We start from the raw sequence: 22,699 nt of genomic DNA, 5'->3' as shown, positions 1-22,699 counted from the left end.
AGAGTACAGACAAAATTAAAAGATTTTTAAAGAGTTATTGTTATTCTTACTCATAAGACAGCATGTTACAGGTACTTGAAACGTGCACAAAGAAATGTCAGAAATCAATCATCAGTGAGCTTTTTAACACTTTAGCACTAAAGATATGTTATGCTTGCAAGCCTTGCATAGAGATGACTACACTGTAGTGGGTCTGGTAGAGCTGATACAACAGACATCCATGTGTCTGTAGTAGAGTTTTCTCAGGTGCTCCATATTAACATCTGCAGCAGATGATATAGCTTATGCCTCTTATTTATTACCTTATGTTCTTGTTACAGAGTAAAGCTGATGTTCATAAATTAATTGGAAACATTTGATTAATTGCCCAGAAGATAATCTGAAAATTACTTTGGACAAACATATACACAGATGCCTTTAATCACGTCAGCAAAATCAATCTCCTGTGGTGCTTTAAAAGTGTTTTTAATTATTTTTTAGCAATTTGAAGAAGACTTTGAGGAGACTGTTCCTGTTTTGTGGAACTTACACCAATTTCACAGTTGATTGAATTAAAGTGTTTGAGTGATTTAGCATCTTTTTGAAAGAAGAAGGGATTTTACTACAATTACTGCCTTTCAATTGTAGAAGACAACTATAAAAAAATACTTGCAAAATTAAAAACGTGCAATTCATCACCTTTCACAATGGCTTAATTTTTTAAGTCATTTTATCATTTAAAATGAGCAAGAAAGTTGCATTAATCAAGAAGTGGCTGAAAAAAATAATTTCAGAAAATTCCTCAGATTTATTTATTTATTTGTTGTTCAAATGTCTGAAATGGGCATCCTTCCTTCTGACAAGCAGGGGGCGACTCCTTGAGTTTCAATGAGGCTTCTGGTTGTACAGAACTCAGTGGAACAAAGAAGCTTCACCTCTCTTAATTCAGGATCTCAATAAACACTTTCTTTGAACGTCTATTGTCTCATTATCGAGTAACACTACTTATGTAATGCAACATAATACTAACTTTGTAAACTGTGCTAATTATTACTGCTGAGGCGCAAGTAAAACAATTGTTTTTTTTAAAGAAACAAATAAAAACTTAATACACAGTGACATCAATAACTAATGTCACTGTGTCTTGAAGGTGTTTTAATACAGAATTTATGGTAAAGTATAACTCATAACTTCTGAATTTTAGCTGGTATGACTGTTCTTAATTTAAAATAGGGTGTCTGATGGAGAACAATTACTATTATTGATCATTTCTATGGATCACTTATATCTATTTTCAACCTAATGAGCTTGTGCACAGGCATTTCCACCAAAAAAAGTGGTACTTGTGACCAAAAGTGGGCACCATCTCTACACCACGAAATTTCTCACCCCAAAGATGGACAGCTGTCATTATGAAGGAGCTACCACATAAAGTTATTTCCATGATAAGTACTCGAGTTTCTGCCAGTAACTTTACAGATAACCAGTGGGCTGATTCTTAAAAGGCACCAAGGTAGAACAGAGCAGAACTGGCACCATATTACTGGAAATAAGATATTAGTGGTCCTTATATAAATAGTATTGTGATGTGATCTTTGTTTTGTTGAGGAAATTAATTAGAAGAGGTCAGATTTTTGGTAAAATATGTTTTTTTTCAGGGCCCTACTTTCCTTTATTCTTGAAAATTTCCTTACGAGCTAGCACCAGCAACCCCAAGGACAGCTTCACACTGATGATTCTTGTGAAATTGTCTCAGTTTGTGATGGAAAAAAAGCATGCCACAACTTTTTGAAGGACTTTGAATTAACTGGCATATTCCACGTTAGCATGGAGCTTTGGTATCAGGACTCTACTATCGGCACAAGCATAATGTCACTGTCAAATCTTTTAAAACTGAATGGCAAAAACAACCAAAAAATTCTTTCCTTGAAGGGAAGCTGCTCTGTGAATACATCCCTCACGACTCCAGACCACCAGGAGAGAATGACAATGTGTCTTAGTCGTCCATGTCCTGCTGGGTCCAGTCCACTCTGGTTGTTTATCAGTCACTGGGGTCCTGGCAGTGGGAGCAGTAGCTCATGTCTTCAGAGTAGAGCTCTACCTGGATGGTGATGCTGTAGAAACCAAACTTGGTATGGAGTAGGTCAGTGGCCTCCTGCAGCACAGACTGCTGATCAGTGCCCTCCTCTGGTGGTGAAACAAGAAGGTAAAACTCAACAGAGCGAGTGTGGTTTACTCTACTGTGGTCTGTTAGGGGTGTAACACAGAAATCCACAATTTCGTATCACAGTTTTCTCTTCCCATATCGGAATATGCTCATCAGCCATGTGGAGCTTTTAATGTCTGGTTAAAGTAGCCTAATGACAATGCACAGTTTATTTTTTCTAATTATGACCAAATGATCGTGCTCTTTTATAAAGTCCCACTCCCAGCTTCTTAGTTATTTATACTGATTTCCTCTTTATCAGCTTTTATTGAATTCTTCTGCTCTGTCTTTTTCTCTCTTTAATTTTGAACCCTGCCGACCTGGAAAGTTTGTGGAACTGTATTCTTAGACTTTTTTTTTTTTTTAATTCCCTGTGCATCTCACTGTACTATGCACTGTACGAGTCTGTAGATCAGTGTGTTACTTTACCTACGGCCAGGTGAACAGAAACCAGCGCCTGGCCCAGAGTCAGAGCCCAGAGGTGCAGGCAGTGCATGGACTTCACAGCTTTCACAGACAGCAGCACCTCCTTCACCGAGTTAAACTCGATTCCTTTAGGGGACCCTGAAAAACAACGGGCCATCAAAATTAAGACACACCAAGTTAACAGTACGTCTGTGAATGTGTGGCTCACATGCAAACAGTTTGCTTCAGATGGTTTACACAGAGACTTTGTCTAGCTGATTTTGGCCTGGTATACAGAACAATATTATTCCTCGATAAGCACACAGTAATATATTTTATTTTACTGATCTACAGGTTGAAAAGAAGTCAAATTTGACTAAAATCATGACTAGTTATACAGTAGTTAATTAAACTAGTCACTAAAACTATAGAGACAATGTGCAGGAGGCATTCCTGAACATGAGACTAAGGTAGTTGCATGACTGCCTTCAAAATTTGTTTTGTGTACTACAATATCTATTCTGAAGATCATAAATCTGGGAAATATTTCTACATTAAGATTATAAAAACACTAAAACTAACAGTGAAAGTAATAAAAATAGGCTAAAATTGGACATTTCAAACTATATAAACAGACAAACCTAAAAGGGAAACAAACTGAAAGTAAATTCAACCCAAAAAGAAATATAAATGCAAACTAATCATAAATACAAGTATTAAAACTCTGATGTATGTATACAGTATTACATCAGATACATGGCTCTCATGCACGTTATCATTTTGCTCATTGACAACAAACTGAGGTGGCATCCCCAGCATGTGACCATCTGTCCTCCTGCTCTTTGTTCTGTGCTAGGAAAACCACAGACGTGTTTCTCTGCTGTTTTACACAAACATGCCATGTGGAGCTTGGGGACATACATATCTGAAGCATGAATATCATGAATACTTCAGTTAGGCTCCAAATATGTTGTTTTTTGCACTTTGCGTTTTTCCATCTGCGCAACATCTCTAAAATTAGAAATATCCTGTCTCAGAGTGATGCTGAAAAACTAGTTCATGCATTTATTACTTCCAGGCTGGACTACTGCAATTCATTATTATCAGGATGTCCAAAAAACTCACTGAAAAGCCTTCAGTTAATCCAAAATGCTGCAGCAAGAGTACTGACAGGGACTAGAAAGAGAGAGCATATTTCTCCTGTTTTGGCTTCCCTTCATTGGCTTCCTGTTAAATCCAGAATTGAATTCAAAATCCTGCTCCTCACATACAAGGTCGTAAATAATCAGGCCCCATCTTATCTTAATGACCTTGTAGTACCATATTACCCTATTAGAGCACTTCGCTCTCGCTCTGCAGGCCTACTTGTTGTTCCTAGAGTATTTAAAAGTAGAATGGGAGGGAGAGCCTTCAGTTTTCAGGCCCCTCTTCTGTGGAACCAGCTTCCAGTTTGGATTCGGGAGACAGACACTATCTCTACTTTTAAGATTAGGCTTAAAACTTTCCTTTTTGCTAAAGCATATAGTTAGGGCTGGACCAGGTGACCCTGAATCCTCCCTTAGTTATGCTGCAATAGATGTAGGCTGCCGGGGGATTCCCATGATGCATTGAGTTTTTCCTTTCCAGTCACCTTTCTCACTCACTATGTGTTAATAGACCTCTCTGTATTGAATCATATCTGTTATTAACCTCTGTCTCTCTTCCACAGCATGTCTTTATCCTGTCTTCCTTCTCTCACCCCAACCGGTCGCAGCAGATGGCCGCCCCTCCCTGAGCCTGGTTCTGCCGGAGGTTTCTTCCTGTTAAAAGGGAGTTTTTCCTTCCCACTGTCGCCAAAGTGCTTGCTCATAGGGGGTCATATGATTGTTGGGCTTTTCTCTGTATCTATGAAGCGCCTTGAGGCGACTTTTGTTGTGATTTGGCGCTATATAAATAAAATTGAATTGAATTGAATTGAACTTCCGCGTGACATAACTGTCCTTTGCAACATGTGATGTTAACCTTTTTCATACCAGGTCAAAGCCTGACAGCTGGATCCTAGCTGCAGGCATCATGGTCAGAAATATCACATAAGCTTAATTTAAAGCAATATTCAACCTTTCTCAAAAGAGTTTTTTCTAATAAACAGCATAAACTGATGCAGGGTAGCTGCATGCTTGTTTCTGACCGTTGACCTAAAACAAGCTGCTGGCTTTAACAACACTGAACTTTATAGGTATTGGTAGGCTGGCTGTTTCTCCCTTTTCCAATCTCATATCAAGCTGAGACACTGAATTTATAGCTTGAAGAGTCAGGAAATAAAAATCAGATTTATGTTTGTTGGATTTTTTTGTGTTTTTTTTCTTTGGCTCGTATTCCTGTTTATCATCTACTTTTTGCGATATCTGGCACCTGGGTACCCATGAATATAGCAAAGGTAGTTTGTGGTGTTTAAGGCAACAAAAATATAATTAGACAAACTGCACAATGTATTTTTCCACCAACTGTGATAGATTTACCAAAAAAAAAATAATATAAATTAAATCAAATCCACCAATTTAGTTTTAAGCAGTTTCACTGGGAACTGTGTGTTTTTTTTTCCTACTAAACTATATTTGCTAACCAAAAGAAGCATGTAATTGAAATTACAACAAGGGAGCTGTCATTAATCATTACATTCTGCTGTTAGCCTGAGCTTCTTGTTACGGGCAGTTGCACAGTTTCTTCTGCACAGTAAAGCCTCGATTATACTCTGCTGCAAACACAAACAGCTGGAGAAACCACGGCTGAGCAGTCATTCCTGCTATACTTCTTTAAAGTCAACCACCTGGGTTGCATCCATGTTTGGTGCATTGTAATGCAAAGACTCTGCAGCTGAGTCTTCACTCGCAGAAAAAGTAAGCAGGCATGCAAACATCTGCACAGACCCTCAACTTCACCATATGAAGGAGAAATTTAAGTCACTCTAAGCCAAGCCTAGAGAGGAGGAGACGCTATAACAGTTATATTTTTATTTTATCTTATTTTAATCTTTATTTAGATTTCAAACTGAAAGGGTGTGACAGAAGCTACAGCTTATGTAACATCTGCCCTTGATGCCACAATCAGCATGTAAGGAAAATTGTGAACTAGATTTTAAACCTCAGATTTAACACAATAAAAGAAGAAAGATAAATAATAATCATTCATGTCAAATCCAGCTACAGATGAACCCGTTGTATCTATAGCATCTTCACATTAAACATTTATCACAGTATTGAAAAAATTATTTTTTCTGGACGATCTTTTTAAAAAGTTTCAGTGTGATGCAGGGGTTTTTTTTCAGGACAACAACCTTAGGACACAAAAACTGGCCTGATTTCGTACTGGACTTATTGGATTTCATTGAATTTGTTATAATTCCATTTAAAGAACTTCTGGAGAGATTATGTTGCAATTGTAATTTTTTTGCTTTGAATCAAATCTTTGAACTTCAATGTGTTTAATTAAATTATGATAAATAAATAAATATCAAATTTATTGACGTACAACAGGGTTTGTTATCATTACATGGGTTTTTGGGTTTTTTTGAGTAACTGCATTATAATTTCTGACAAGAGTTTGTGAGTTTTTCAAATATATGTTTTTCCATTTTGAGCCCACAAAGTCAGTTCCCTCCTGCACTCAAACACAGGCATTTCTACAGCTGATCTCCACAGACCAGTATGTAGATAGATCCGTGGCACAACAAGCAAGAGGAAAAACACATGTGTAAATCTGGTGTGAAGTACCCCTTTTCCATAATAACAAAAATACTCCATACTTCATGGGAACTATCAGGTACAGTATATGATTACACTATTAAAATATGAAAAAGTATTTAGAACATAAGAAGCTGTTGATTGTTTAATACCTTCCATGAGTATCCTAAAGACGTCTCTGAGGATGGTGACAGTGGTGCAGAGAACAAAGACAGAAAATAGGAACGTGCAGATGGGGTCTGCTACTTTATACTCGGGCTGAAAGAAAGAAAAGAGGTTAAGGACACTTTAAAGAGCGAGAAAAAGGGCGTCAGATGGTGATTTCCACAGTCACGAGGCACTAAAGTGCTCCAGGCACAAAAACAGGAACATCTTGCAACACAACAGAAATGCTTGAATCTTTCATCCATGATACATAAGAAACCATACATGGTTTCTTTGTACACATTCAAATATAATTCTCTAATGCTCAGAATACAAATATGCATGTACCTGCATGTCTTTGTGCTTTTAATATGACTCTGTTTTATATCATGTAATACATCTGTTTATCTGACCCGGAAGTAGATGATGGTCGCCGCCACCATGACGCCGACACTCTGCAGCAGGTCACCCACCACGTGGATGAAGGCAGCACGGACACTTGTGTTACCATGACTGCCGAGGAGGGCGTGCGAGTGGCCATGAACCACGGGGCTCTGACCATCCTCGTCAATCTGGTGGTAACCGCTGCCGTGAGCGTGGAAGGTGGTCGAATGGTGGAGGATGTACGCCATGCTAGAGAAAGGAAACGAGACAAAGGGTCATCAGTTGTATTACAGCCATCTTTTAAATACTGTCTATGGTTTTTGTTAGTAAAATATTTGTAATTTTTTTTATTAATAGTAAAAGTAATAGTAATATTATGTAATGGTATCAATAGCAAAAGCATAAATGGAGAGCAAAGTTTTTACAAGCGTTAATATACTTTTAAAGGTGTGAAGCACTCACACAATATTGACGATGACAGCACAGCCAGAGGTGACCAGCATGACGTGTCCATCAATCTCATAGTCGTTACGTACGATCCTCTCAATGGCCAAATAGACCAGAGCTCCAGTGACGATCCAGATGGACATGACTGAGATGAATGCCCCGAGGATCTCTGGAAGGAGAAGAAAATCATGAACCTTTAATACTTTGTTGTAGTCATGCACTTCATCACAGATAATAAGGAGGCACATCTATTGTATGCTGCTGACCATATACATTTAAAATTAAACGGCTTCTTCTGAGCTTAAACTAAACTGACTTTACTAATACGTTGATGGCCTCAATCACCAGTTCCCTGTCTTAGACCAGGCCTCCCTCTCTACAACCACAGCTTCCAGCCCTTGTGAGGTGGGCACTACAGTGTTCCCAAGCCAGCCGAGAGACATAATTTCTGCAGTGTATCCTGGGTCTACTCCAGGTCCTCATCCCATACTATGCCAGAAACATTTCAGCTAGGAGGTGGTAGGTGTGTTACTCAGATAGCCAAACCACCTTAATTGTCTCCTTTCAAGGAGAAGCAGCAGCACACTGACTGCAACTAGAAATCCTGTCCATAAGAATTATGAACAAAGTTGGTAACAAAGAGGAACCCTTTACCAAACTGCAGCACCACTGGACTCTTGGAGAACTCCCCACAGAAAACCAGAGGGACATGTTTAAATGCCTTCTTCACAAAACACATCAAAACTGAAAGAAGGCCACATTAGATTCTTCTCTCCTGTATCTTGGTGTAGATGTTTTCAGGCAGGCTGATGAGAGTGATCACTTGAAGTTAGAAAACAGCCTCTAGTTCTAGTTTTCTTAAAAAGTGAGACCATCAATCCAGGCTGACATTGCCTGCCCCAACTTTTACACAGGGATACACCAGTGCATGCAACCAGGATAGCCACAATACATCTAGTGACTCAAGCAAGTTTTGCCCATGTGGAGTTTACATGGACAAAATAAAAGAAACTCTACACAAAATTACTCAGGCCCAGGGACTCCTACAAATGACCAGCAATATAATGCATATACGAAATGTTTGTCTCCAGCATCCAGTCGACATGAAGCTGAATTTAAATTCTTATTATTCTCACCTGATCTGTGCCAACCAAAGTTCATGGTTTTGGTGGGCGGTCTGGAGGAGATCCACAGGGAGAACAGGCTCACCATCATGCTGCCAAAGTCTGTCAGAAGGTGGGCCGCATCAGTCATGATGGCCAGGCTGTGGGCCAGGTAGCCTCCTGTAAATCAGGAGGACAAATGACACTGGGCACAAATGATAATGTATATGAGCCATGAGACTGCGTTTATAATAGTCTGCTTAAAGATAAGGAAAGAGACATAATCCAACTCATGTCACGTTTTTTGTTATGTAAATGTTGAATACGATATCCAAACAGAACAGAGCAAACAGAAAGTGTGAAGCTGTGTTTATTTTCATTCACATTTAGCTAATAAAAAAGATTTTTATTACAAAGTGAAGTGTGTCTTAGCTCGCCAACTGTAAAAGTACCTGCTGCGTAATAACATCTCTTTTAATAGCTTTTAAATACACCCATCTTAGACACTCAGAGGTATATTAAACATGTGATTTAAAGCCTCAGTTGCCTCAGGTAAAAGAGCGATTTTATTCTTATAGATCATTTTAAATATCCGTGCAACCAGCCAGTGAATGTCAGCCACCATTTTATTCTCTTAACAGTAAAAAAGTTACACTACAAAAAGAAAAATGAACCTACACTTTTACAGGGAAATAAAGGAGTTCCTCAATAGTTCACCACTGAAGCATTTCTTGCTGTGATGTTTATAATGATACTAACGTCTGCATGAACACTTGTCTGCATAATTTTATTGCTCCCGTCAAAAGTGATCATTTGGTCAAATGTAATAGCTTCTTATGCTTTATAAGTGCTTATAACCATCTTCTTGTCACAAGTATTGTGTCCCACACAAATCTCCACACTTTACGGTGTGTGAATATCCAGTAGGGAAGTTTATTTATGTCCACATGGTTGAGAAGGCACATAACAAATTAGGTCACCATTCAAGCTGCTTTCTTTTCTCATTCATTTCTTTTCTTGGTGCTTCTTACCTATGACCTCGCCGATCATGAAGACGAGGCAGACTGCTGAAGCGATGTAGAGTTTCTTCTTGGCCAGCAGCTTGTCCACGCTCTCCTCGCATGCCGACGCTTTGGGGCCGTGGCAGTGAGCGCCGACGGGTCGTTTCAGCTCGATGGCGCCCGACATGCCTCCATTCTTTAAAGGGAAGTCTGAATAATGTTCTTTGGAGTCTGGAAAGGAGCTGCAGGGGGGCAGAAAATAAACAATAGTATATTTTCACAGGTTGAATGAGTGAGCTTGCCATGAAAGATGCTATTATCATTTAGTTGCTCCTGATCAAACAATGTGACCCTCAAGCTGTTCCTCCTGAAGAACCTACCTATGATGCACAGGGCTGCCATTATAATCTTACACCTGCAGTATTGTGCTGTTGCTCTAGCTTTCAGCACCACATTTAAACATACTTGGTTAAATCACCTGTATCAGCTGCAATGTTTGATTTTTTTTTCAGGTAATGAATGAACAGAGTGTTGTTCGCTGTGTTTTTTGATGTTTCATTTGTTATATATTTTTATGCATTTGTTTATTCTAAAGCTTTTATGTGACCTTCCCTGGGAAAGAAGGAAATTAGCAATTTTGGCATGTTTACATCTCACATTTTCTGTATAATGATGTGAGTAACTTGGACTATTAAATAAATAATAAATATAAAATAATAAATATGAGTGTTGTCACAGAGACAGTTCCCAGTTCAAACCCTAACTGACAAGCATGCTGGGTTAACTGGTAATTCTACACTGATCATAAATGAGAGGTAGATAACATGTGCTCCAAAGCTCAGTTTTAATGCATTGTTAAATGAGGTCAGTGAAAATAGAAAAGCACTATATACAGTATAAATAATATAAATCATGCTTGGCTGTTCAGACAGAAAGCATTATACTTGAAGATGTGAGCTAGTCTGCAGTGTGATGGGTGCATTTAAAGATAAATCTACTTATTAGGAAAATAAATTATTTTTGTATCTTCTGACCGACATGTCTGTTAAAACAATGTAATTTCAGCCTTAGTAAAACCCCTGTCTGATCTCATGGAGGCTGGCTTTTTGTCCATCCTTGTAACAGCTGAGGTGTTTTAGGTGTTGAGTGAACTGATTTTTTTTTTAGCTAATGTTACAGCACAGCATCTTCCCAGAGTCCCAATGGTTTACAAAGTGGAAACCTGACAAAGTGCATCGCAGTCAGTGTTCACTTAAGTGAAAGAATGGTGCGCTGTTTCGTTCGATGAAGAACCCATTAAAATCGATTCATGCTGACAGTGAAGGAGGGTGAACAGACTGCCCTGTTTTACACTCCAGAACTTCACGTCACGACTGCTCCTGAGTTTTAATAACTCATAAGCGCTCCATCTTAGGTCTTGTGCGTTGTGTCGTTTTCTATTCATCCAGGTTACAGCAGTGTTTTATTTGAGAACAAATTTGTGAATGAAAGTCATATCTGACCAAAATGTTGTAAAAACAAACAAACAACAACAACAACGAATAAACAGCAAACAACAACAAAAAAAACTTAAGAAAGTGTAACAATCCTTTGACAAGCAAATTATAAAATTAGTGCTTCTTGTGTATAATAAATCAGACTGTAAACTTGAAGCCAAGCGCTGCCCAAACATCAAACATATAACAACAAATAGATAAATGTTTTTTTTAATACTCCATCCATCCATTTTATTTACCATTAATCCTATTAGGACTGCCAAGGTTTGGAGACTATACCTGTTGTTGTTTGGCAAGAAGAAGGGTGTACCCAGTACTGGTCACCCATCAACCACAGAGATTCACAGAGACAACAGACAACCATTCAAACCCAGTACCAGGTAATTCCAAAGGAATCTGAAGGAAGTTGATTAGAATACAAAAACATATGTACAGTCAGCAGCCATTTTATTAGTTACACCTCACTAGTACTGGGTTGGACAATCTTTTGTCTTCAGAACTGCCTTAATTCTTATAGCACAGATGGAACAAGGTTCTGGGTCTAAATGTTGCTGAGTTGCTGCCATGTGACTGGTAAATATATGTAATAGTGAACAACTGAATAAATTACCTAATAATCTGGCCTGTTTATTTGGTAATTTAGTAAATTAAAACAGTAGCAGTGGTAAAATAAATAATACTGTAGTCATTTAATAGTTGCCATTCTGTTCATTTTGCACATAAATACAGAATCTTTTCATTTAACACCATCTTGCCTATCTAAAATAAGATGCTTTTCATTTGAAAGTGAAATTTTTCAGTGTTCAATCTGGACATTACACATCTATGTATACTTGAACCCTGGCAAGATGCAGACCCGACTGGATTACTGCTGAGAATAAAAGAAAATGCTGACCTTTCCATTTTATTTTCTATCTTTGTCTCTCTCTCACACACACACACACACACAGGTTGCTGTTCTTATCATGCGTGGGGGAGGATTCGATGATGTGACTAATGAGGTGGAAAAAAGCTAATTTGGCCTCACTTGAGATAACCAGACACACACTTTAATGTCACACGCTTCACACAGGAGATTGCGAGCGCTGTACGATTATCACACACACACTCGTCTTCGAAGATGTCCAACCTCAAAAGAAGCAGCCAGGCGGAAAACAGATTCTGTTCAATTGTACCAACGGGACACGAGAGAAAACCACACACACACACACACACACACACACACACACACACACACACACACACACAATGAAACCTTGGGGTGATGATAAATTCCAGAGTGTGCAGAAAAAAAATATCCTGTTCAAAAGATTCATGCAAAATATCCTCAGACATTAAACACACTGTGTGGCCTGCAGCGCAACATTGTCAGGGGGAAGGGCCGCCTGTTAAGCAAACATCTGTGCCATTAACATCTGTAACCCTTCTGCCAAATTCAAACATAACAAGATTTTTTTTAATCCCGTTCTGAAGGTAAACTGAACACAGTGAAGCCTGATCATTTTTTTTCATGACTTTTCATCTGTGCTGTCTAAAATGTTGGTGTATACATGTGTACATATATGCTAGTATATGCATTTGTATATAGGTGTATGCACATATATATGGATTTCTTGTCATCTTATTACTCCATTTATTTTAATCTATTCTGTTTATTTTGTCTACATTATCCTTATGTTCAGTACTTGTTCAACACCTGATGTCTTTTAAACATGCTATACAAATAAAGCTGATTTGACTAAAGGTGGACTTAATGGTGGTTTTATATTTATTAAGGGTCAAATGTTTTTGTTTGCACTTTCTTACTTTCTCATCCAAAACTTCTGGTGCAAATTAATACCTCATGAAGTTACTGCTTATTTTATTTGATCTAGGTAGTAAATTGCACCTTTCTATTGGAAACTATATGGTTGTTGGTCAGCACTCCTTAATCAAGTGGCTCCTTGGCTTTAAACACTGAAAACACTCCCAGCCAACCGCAGTAATACCACAGCTGTGCCTTTAACTGGCTCAGTAGCATTCAGCACTAATTTGTCAAGTCAAATAGTCAAATCTATTAATTAGGTGGACATATTGTGACTGTAACATTACCTGCAAAAAACACCCCAGAGAATTGAAAAGTGTGTTTAACATGATATTTGAAATGCAAATACAAGTTTAAGTTATTTAAAATCCAATATATTGCAAAGTTTTTACAATTATGTGTTTTTTGCAGTCTATTTATTTCAAAGTGGTGACGATGTTTTGACCCTGGTGGTGACTGGGCTTCAATTCTTTTAAGAAATAAAAACACATTTGAAGAAAAAGCTTTTATGTTTGTTTGTAATGCATATTTTCCTGTTCATGCATTTTATGTGTAACACTACAGACCTTAAAAAGAACAAAAGTTGTACAAACAACAAAAAAAAATATTGGTGCATTTTAGTTTTTGCTAGTTTTCAGCTTTTAGTGCGAATAGTCTTAATGTTTTTAAGTCCTTTGGTTTAAGTCAGACGATCGCAGGTCAAACATAACTGTGTCTGAGCCAGAGATGTGCAGTAACGCGTTACATGTAACGTGTTACTGTAATCCGATTACTTTTTCAAGTAACGAGTAAAGTAAGGGATTACTATTGCAAAAACGGTAATTAGATTACCGTTACTTTCCCGTAGGAACGCTGCGTTACTGCGTTACTAAAACCATGATTTTTTGCAAGAATGTCTCATGACAGTGACGTAAGCGAGTGCAATGTTCGTGAGAACAGCTGTGTGCAGATCAACAATGGATAATATATCAAGTATGGAGAGAGTATGAGCATGCAGCGTTTAAAGCGTGGAAGTACTGACCTTACTTTGAGTTTGATTCCATAAAAAGTGACAAAAACATTAGTGTCTGCTGTTCACTGCGTGGGAAGAAAACTTCTTTTTACAGCGAAAAAAAACCCCTAAACTTCCAAGCAAGCACCGAGTGCGCTACCACCTAATGGGAAACTCACAAAGAAACTGCCGTATCCTTCCACTGACCGCTGCGGCACACCTGCACCAGGGTAAACCTCCGCCTACCAATTCCTGCTTTACAGGTGAAAATAGAGCAACAGCACCGCTAGTCTTTGACTTTATTTATTTTCTGCTGTGTTTTACTTGCATCTATTTGAAAGAGTGAGTGTAAACACAAATATACATATACACATATATATATACACACACATATATATATATACACACACACACATATATATATATATATATATATATATATATATATATATATATATATATATATATATATATATATATATATATATATATATATATATGTGCTGGAATGTGCAGAAAATAGGTTTAAATATTAAACAAATTTCTTCCAGTCAGAGAATGTTGCATATAATTAAATTTTTGCTTGATGCATAAAGTTAAAAGGTTAAAACTAATAAAACAAGTTTTAAAAAGAGACTTTTCCATTTGATTACATTTTGTATGATGAATTATGCAGAAAAAGTAGAATTGGGCTGAAAGAGCTATCGCTTTATCACCTATTCAGGTTGTAAATCGTGTTTTTAAAAAGTAACTAAGTAACTAAGTAATTAATTACTTTGAAAATAAATAATCAGTAAAGTAACGGAATTACTTTTTTGGGGAAGTAATCAGTAATTAGTTACTGATTACTATTTTCAAGTAACTTGACCAACACTGGTCTGAGCGTCTTTTAGTAGGACAGATTGCTCCTCGTGTTGACTCTGCAGGGGGGGGGAAAATAACGCAATGACCAAAATATTCAATGAAACAATCAAAAGTGTCCTCGCTGAGATGTTCCCTGAGTGGGATAATTCACTCAGTGGTCTGTATTTAGGGATTTCCACAACCCTCTGCTGACCCCGCCTCACTTTTGGTGTCTGGCATCAATGATTATTTTTCATTTAAATACAACTAACATAAGCACAAGAATGAGATGATACTATAAACTGTCAAAAAACCTGCTTCTGCATTCCAAATATAATAAAAAAAACTAGTAATTATTAATGATACATGGCTCATATTCCTCTGGCAGTCATCCTCAAGTACTTTTTTCACTGCCACCCTTACAAATTGACGATATGGCAGACCCAATGAGTCTCCTTAAGATTATTAACATTAGATTTTCTTTTCAAAGTAGATTTCATGTCTTTGTCAATACCCCACAGGGCAGGTAAGCAGCATTTATTGTTGCCCAGCATCGGCAGCACAGACAGAGAGAGAGAGACCTCGGGGAAAAGTCAGTGATCTGTGAAATGAAATGAGACCTTGGAACTCCAACGGGGGAAAAAAACAAAATCATAAGCATTTAATTACAACTGCAATCTGCTGTATCAGAACATCCCACAGCACTTTTGTTAACACACAGAAGAATCTCTGCAGTGAGAAACTACTGAGCAGTGTTTTATTTTTACAGATATGCATATTAATGTTTCAGCAGACAAATCAGTGGAGTACAGAAGTGATTATCATCTTATTATATCCTCATGTTTTTGTTTTATCACTTGTGATGTGCAGGCTTTAGTAAATAGGCAGTGTGTGTGTGTATATATATATATATATATATATATATATATAAATAATTGTTTCTAATATTTTAATTAGAGGTTTTGAAAGCTTTACACTTGGTGAGACCTTGGTCAACAGTCCATGTTTTTAACCTTAATGAAAAGCCCTGGTTTTGTCCAGATGATCCGGCTTTTTTATGTAAACAAAAACATTTATTTTTAAATGCTTGTGAATGACCCATGAGATTTGCCTTTGTTTTTCCCCAGAGAGAAGAAAAGTCCACATCAGTGCACCATAAGTCATGTTTACAGTTTACGATGATTTCACATCACATTGCAGACCGAAGTCACATTTCCTTTTCATCACTGGTCTTCAATCTGTAATATTTATTCTCATGGATTAGATTAAATCCATAGTGACACGCCTATTATGTTGTATATTAAAATGTATATTAAATTATATATAAGTCCCTTAAATATTTTGTGCAATGTTGGTCAGACAAAATAAATCATTTGTGATGTTGTTAATTAGGTGATTAATGATGGATAACAGCATCAGCTATTGGTCATTAACAAGAATTTGTTTTCAAACTCTCAATAAAATCCAATATGGTCGCATCCATTAAAATGCCTCAGCCTTGGGCTGAAATACCAGGAATAGGAATTATTTGCTTACATCAGTGGTTTTTAAACTGTGGGAGCTTATACAGGTGGATGTCACCAATCAAGGAAAATATGCAGTGGACTAAAGTTAAATAGATCTGGTTTTTCTGAAATTAAATGTGCTGACTATTATTTATTTATTTTTTTTCAAATTCAAGTTTTCTGGGGTGTGGACCTTTTCCCTTCTTTTTTGTTTTCTGGACATGCCAGAAAACATTAAGTAACCACTAGTGTACTGCATGGTGCTGAATGACTTACTGACATTTGACTGAAAAATGTAAGAACTGCTGTGCCTTTGATATCAAAGGTTTTAATCTCCTGATTTTGGCTTTGACTAAAAATGTATTTTAATGGTCAGAATTTATTTTCCACATTTACTCTGATTAATTAACAAACATTTAACAAATCTTCAGGAAGATGGAAACACCCTTACTGAATCCACAGCACCATCAACCGGTCACGAGAGTAGTTACTGATCACTAAACAGAGTGAAAGATTTTTTTTTATTTCTTTTTAACCCTGGTAACCTCAGACTCATGGCTAAAGCTTGCAAGTGGTGCACAAAGCAAAGTTTAAAAATCATCAGCATAGCCATCAGTTAGATGTTACAAACACTTTAAAAGTGAATTACATGGACGGATTAACGTCATTAGAGGTACCTGGGTAAGGATTAGTTGGCGCATCCCTTCTTTCCTCCTCAAACAATCAGGCACTTACAAACAAATACTTTGAGATTTTTTTTTATCTTAACTTACTAATTAATCATCCAATCACTTTTGTATTTGTTACTTATCCATATTAAATTGATTTTCAATGATCTTTTACTCTATTTTCGGACATTTTATAATGGATTAGCAATCATTGTTCCAAACTTATGCAAACTTCTTATCATTTTCGTTTTTACTGCTTGAAAAACAAAACAGCAGATTCAAGCTGATAAAACAGAATTTCGTGTTGAGCCCTCCGGTGATATTTGGCGGTGGAAATTAAATGAATTCTAAGTGATAGACTGAGTAAGTCTGACTTTGGAATCGTTGGATGCTCGTATTTATTTTATTCACATTAATGCTAATGTTTACATCTATTCCTGTGTTTTTGATTACGAGTTCTGCTGATTCTAAAATACATCAAAAATACTGTAGAAATATTTGGTTTAAATGTGAACAATAAAGGTCACTTTACTGCCAGCTGGGGAGGAAAATGCTAAAGGTGACACTGTAAACACATGCGTGCACTTGCACAAGAACGGCGCAAATGGTGCATGAAATCCCAAATGTAGCGCCATATGCACATCTGTCTGTGTTTCTGAACACTTCTTTGAATCCCAAATGATCAGTAGGCCTATTTCACTTATTTCTACAAAATCATGTTAGATCAATATGCTTTTTTATTTGATTGATTCAAAATACACAAATAAATACAATACAAAGGCCCTGCAAGTTTGCACTAATATTTGCAAGTAAGTAAACACGTGTTTCCCACCCGGTGGAGCTTCCCTTTTTCTTCTCCTGCTTTATAAAGCGTAATATTTCTGCCACCTTATCTCTTTTTAATCATGTTGTATCTGGAAATTATCTTTAAAAAAATAAATAAATAAATAAAACAGCCAGTTTTAAAGCGTGAAATCAAAGGCATCGATTCACTTCCAACTACCAGCTTCACTGACTTAAAAACAGTTGATCAAAGAGGTGGAAACGTGCTTCATGAGGGCCTCTGAAGGCTGAAAATAACACTAACAGATAATTCTGCAGGATTATGATTAATGGCTGAGTGGGCGATTGCATTTGATTTTCCTCACGTATTTCATATTAAAGCGAGAGAGCGTCTCCACCTGTTTTTTTTCTGCAGCGCGTTGAAAAATCACCAGGTGTGTTTCTGCAGCAGCCGGCTGGATGTTGAGCAAACAAAGCTGATGCACATGTTTGCATCAGCTTTGACTGTGCGCATAAAATCGTCTTTTTTCCGTTCATTTGCTCCGCCATCTATATTTTAAACTCAGTGGGTTTTTTTTAAAATTCAATTATTAAAAGTGGTGTTTTTACACGTGGGCCTCTTGAAAATCCTATACAACGTATTTCTATAATGTAGGAGCTATTTGTTAAATACGCCAGAAAAGGGGCGCATTCCAACTATGTTTTAATATTTTTATTATCCTATCCTAGAATTAAAAATTCGAACCAGCTTTGTGTATGACTTTTAGTGATATTCTCCTGCAGGTTTAAGCACCTACATGGAGTGTGAGTGTGTGTGTGTGTGTGTGTGTGTGTGTGTGTGTGTGTGTGTGTGTGTGTGTGTGTGTGTGTGTGTGTGTGTGTGTGTGTGTGTGTGAGAGAGATTGCAGGCTGGAGCCTCTGCTAATGACAGATGATGAGTTTTTAGCATTGCTCAGTGAACTGGCCCCGGGGCCATTTGTCACAGGCTGTCCAAAAACAAGCCAAGCATGGAAATGAATTTGTTCATTCAATAAAACAACCCGTGAGAGCCACAGCCTGCTCAACGTGCACTATAACAACCACTCTCAGTGCGCCTTCATTACGCACGTTTATAAGATAATGTGCAACAATAGTGGATTCTTCCTGCATCTATCTTAAAATTATAATTTAAAAAATACTATTTTGAGTTTTTTATTAAAAATCACAAAATCTGCTTACTTGCATTTTTCTTTAAGTGTCAGCAAACAAAGAATTGTTGTCGCCCCCTCATTTTATACACAGTTTATGCCCCAAAATGACTAAATGTGTTCACATAACTTCGTCCTACATGTGGTATTATTCTTCATGCAGCTGCAGTGATATGAAGCAAAGCATTCCCCCACCTTTGCAGTTTTAGTGAATATGTCTTGGCATTCTTCTCGTCTATGAGGTGAGATTTTTCCGAATTTCCAGCATTATTATCCATTTTGCAGCCAGCAGTCAGTTGGTGTCCTGTCCGAGAGGCAAAAAAGTACGACTTTCTTTTTTCTAAGGTGAAGATGATGCAGGTGAGAATCGACCGGTCCGGTCTTCCTGTTGTGCAGTTAGCGCGGGGAAATCTCAGGCCGAGACCTCATTTCTGTGAGCGCAGAGATTTCAGTACAAACGAGGAAATTCCTTCATTGCAGTGCTGAGAGGCAGGAGGAGGAAACCACATGCGGCTTTTTCTGAGGGAGGTTTTAATTTAGTCCGAGTTGCAGGTTCGAACGTGGAGCTGCAGCGGCAGTAATGAGGCACACAGCGCGCTGATCACTGCAGCTGCTGTGACTGGACAGCAGAGATACCTGCAGCGCACAACCTGACTGATCACCCGGTGCACATCATTGGTGAATGCTAATGGGACGAGCGTGAAAGAAAGTCAATTAGCACGGCAGCTTAAAAAAACCGCAAATATATATATGTGTGTGTGTGTGTGTGTGTGTGTGTGTGTGTGTGTGTGTGTGTGTGTATATATATATATATATATATATATATATATATATATATATATATATATATATATATATATATATATATATATATATATATATATATATATATATATATATATTCTGTGTTTCTTGTTAGACAAAAGGAAACAGAACATTTTTAGGCGTAACAAATAAATAAATAGATAAACAAATAAGTAAAACATACGACTAAAGTAATACAAAAACACAGTCATATGTACTAATATCCTGTACATAAAATCTCAGTTAGTCTTACAAAGCCGTCGCAAATTAACACCCTAGTGTCAATCCTGGCGCCCCAGTCTTTTCATTCATGTCCTCTGTAGTGAACTCGCAAATCCTAAAAAGTTAAACTGAAAGATCCTTTCCCCCTCTGTTCTCAGGAGGATTTCATATTAACATTTTCGCAAAATATTTGTTTGCTTCTAAAATTCTAAAATAATACTTCTCTGTACCTGCAGGTTAATGCGGCTCTAACTAAACAAGAATTTGAATTAATGAGCATGCAAAATCCTCTATTTTTGAAATGCTTTATATTCATTACACAGCATGATACGTTTATTCTAAGTTGTGAGACTTTTCTTGTCATTCGTCTCAAATTCAGCACTACAGCGCTCCAGTGCTGCGTTCAGGCTCCAATGGGACAAACGTAAATTTGCTGGATATGCAGAAAACTGTCTTTTTGTAATCACCACCTGGAACAAAAACTAATTTTTACTACTATTTGGCAGTGCAAGTGGGATTTTCTTTATCATATTTTAACTTTCACTAATTATTAAAATATTTATATCTAGCCTTACTCTTGTTTTCCCAAGAACGTTTCCACATATCCGACTGCAATTGAAAATAATTTTAAGCTATTCATGGCCTATTTTAGATTACTCTGACTCACCACAGCATCTTGTGGTGCAAACTGGTATTACTCTAATGTAATATGTGGAATGTGTGGACGATTTCAAACTCTGTTTTAAACACAGAAATTCGCCCAAAATGCTTTTAAAGTAAATTTAAACTACCTGAAATCAGTCAGTGGCATGTGTGCATCTTTTTCCAAGCGTAAAACAAAGACTTCCAAGCCTGCCTTAAACGGCCAGTTTACAATGACAGTCCTTGGCAAAACAATGACAAGACTTTATTTGAACTTAACAATTTATTTAAATCTTTGTATAAGCAATTATTTCTTGTTCTAAACCTGTATTTTTACCACGTAAAAGATTATTTACTATGTAAGCATTAACAATAGAATCTGTTAGCTAAACAAAATAGTTAATGTTTAATTTACTGTAATAATAGCACAAATCAATTCATTATTTTGTCATAGTGGCAAACCAGCGAATTAAATTAATCACAAAATTCACCATTAGAACTAAGACAAAAGAACAAGGTAACCAAAAAATTATCTAAAGTTATTTTAAAATTAATTATATCAAGAACAGGAATGATGTGCAGAGCTGTTGTAACTACAGAGGATAAAGTTTATGAAACTAAGAAGACAGCAAGACAGTATAGAGGTGTGCGATAATTGGCAGATGAGGTTAGGCAGGAGTCTTTGTGGACTGTTTGCAGACGACATTGTGATCTGTAGTGAGATCAGGGACCAGGCAGGCAGAGGTATGGTCTGGAGAGAAGAGGAATGAAAAGTGAGTAGAAGCAAGATAGAATGCATCTCCAAATGACATGGAGACAGCTATAACAGCAAAGCTTCAAGAAGCAGGAGTAGGGGAGGTAGATGAGTTTAAGCACCTGGGGTCAACCATGTAAAGAAATGGACAGTGCACAAGAGAGGTTAAGAAGAAAGTGCAGGCAGGGTAGAACAGGTGGAAACAAGTGTCAGGGGCTATTTGTGACAGAATGATAGTAGCAAGAGAGAAAGGGAGCGTTTACAAGATGGCAGTGAAATCTACTATGATGTATGGCTTGGAGATGGGGAGCCCGACAAAAAGAGAGAGAGCAGAGTTGAAGGTGCTAACATTTTCATTGGGAGCAACCACAATGGACAAGATTAGAAAGAGGGACAGTTCAGGATGAGCAGTTTGGAGACAAAGTTAAGGCAAGGGTCAGATGGTTTGGGCATGTGCAGTGGAGGTATAATGAATACACCGGACAGAAAACCTCAGAGGAGATTCACGGATGCAATGAAGAAGGAGTTTGAGAGAGTTGGCATGAGAGGAGGATGCTAAGAATAGTGTGAGATGGAGATGATCCACTGTGGCAACCCTTAAAGGAAGTAGCTAATAACTAGAAGTCTTTAAATACATTATTAGTGTTTTTTTTTTTTTTTTTTTGTTAAATTTAAACCAGGAGATAGTATTTCTTTTATACTATCCTCAAAATAATTTTGGAAAAAAGTTTCGTTTTTTTTCTATTACCTTGAACACAATCTTAGTTTACGCCCGCTGACGTCACGACGCTCCCAGTGTTTGGTTTCCGCGCCGCGCCGAGCTGAGCTGACTGAGCAGACATGGCAGCAACCAGCAGCGACAGCAAACCGGATGAGCCGCAGACAGATGGAGGGACGGAAGGTGATAGATCCATGTCGAGGTCAGACAGGTAAAAAAGGGAGGAATAAAATATGGCTGCTGTGGCACGCGGGGGTGTTGTCGAGCCCCGCGGTGGAAACGGCTCTTGGCAGCTAGCTAGTCCAGCTAGCTGCCACACTCGGTGTAACCTACGCATTGTGTTTTGTCATGGGTGCAGAGAACAAAAGCTTAATAAAGAACATGGGAGAATTAGCCGAAAACACCTAAGTGAGGACAGAGAGACCTGGGCCCGGTCGTAAAATATTATATGGAGGTTTCATCTGTGGTTACATCAACACTTTCTGCCCTCGTCTCTTTCCATAAGCATCTGTACAGATCCTCTCATTCTGTATGCAAGACTAATGCGACAAATGACGATTTTATCAACGTTTTCAATTTACAAAGCGTTTATTCATCATTTAAAAGTATCCGGCAGCCTTTCAGTGCGGCCTATTAAATTCGGCCGTATTAACCATCACATCTCAAAAAATATTCACTTTCAAATTGTGTATTTTAAATGTTTATTTTTAGGAATGGCTACTGTTAACCAGGATCGGTTTTTGTTAATTACTACCAGTTTCGAGATGTTCACTGACCATATGTATCACAACGGAAGCTAGTGTTGCTTTGTTGCTAACGCCCCCTTATTCATAACACGTAGCACTGAGGATGTGCTGGGGATCAGGTGTCTGTCTGGCAGCTTGGTGACCTGGC

The 22,699-nt window shown here is 37.6% G+C and overlaps 2 protein-coding genes across 3 annotated transcripts in view; one reads left to right on the top strand and one right to left on the bottom strand.

Moving 5' to 3' along the window:
• Positions 1–1,291: 1,291 nt before the first annotated feature.
• slc30a2 (solute carrier family 30 member 2) lies at positions 1,292–18,987 on the bottom strand. The gene is made up of 8 exons (XM_006793537.3): positions 18,861–18,987; positions 9,419–9,630; positions 8,421–8,567; positions 7,300–7,453; positions 6,867–7,086; positions 6,462–6,567; positions 2,615–2,749; positions 1,292–2,166 (listed from the first exon to the last, which is right to left on the bottom strand). Exons 1-8 carry the CDS (start codon positions 18,941–18,943, stop codon positions 2,021–2,023), a joined length of 1,203 nt encoding a protein of 400 aa, XP_006793600.1. The 5' UTR covers positions 18,944–18,987; the 3' UTR covers positions 1,292–2,020.
• Positions 18,988–21,895: 2,908 nt separating this feature from the next.
• si:ch211-243j20.2 (uridine-cytidine kinase-like 1) overlaps positions 21,896–22,699 on the top strand; it is a 29,184-nt gene continuing 28,380 nt past the window's right edge. For both annotated transcript variants that reach the window (XM_006793538.3, XM_006793539.3), the window contains exon 1: positions 21,896–22,016. In XM_006793538.3, coding sequence (XP_006793601.2) covers positions 21,928–22,016 — 89 coding nt within the window. In that variant the 5' untranslated portion in view covers positions 21,896–21,927. The remainder of the gene's footprint in view (positions 22,017–22,699) is intronic.

Source organism: Neolamprologus brichardi, chromosome 15, assembly GCF_056152115.1.
Source record: "Neolamprologus brichardi isolate AB-2024 chromosome 15, ASM5615211v1, whole genome shotgun sequence".
Classification (NCBI taxonomy): domain Eukaryota; kingdom Metazoa; phylum Chordata; class Actinopteri; order Cichliformes; family Cichlidae; genus Neolamprologus; species Neolamprologus brichardi.
The sequence above is the reverse complement of the archived record's forward strand: the minus strand, read 5'-3'. Positions and strand labels throughout refer to the sequence as shown.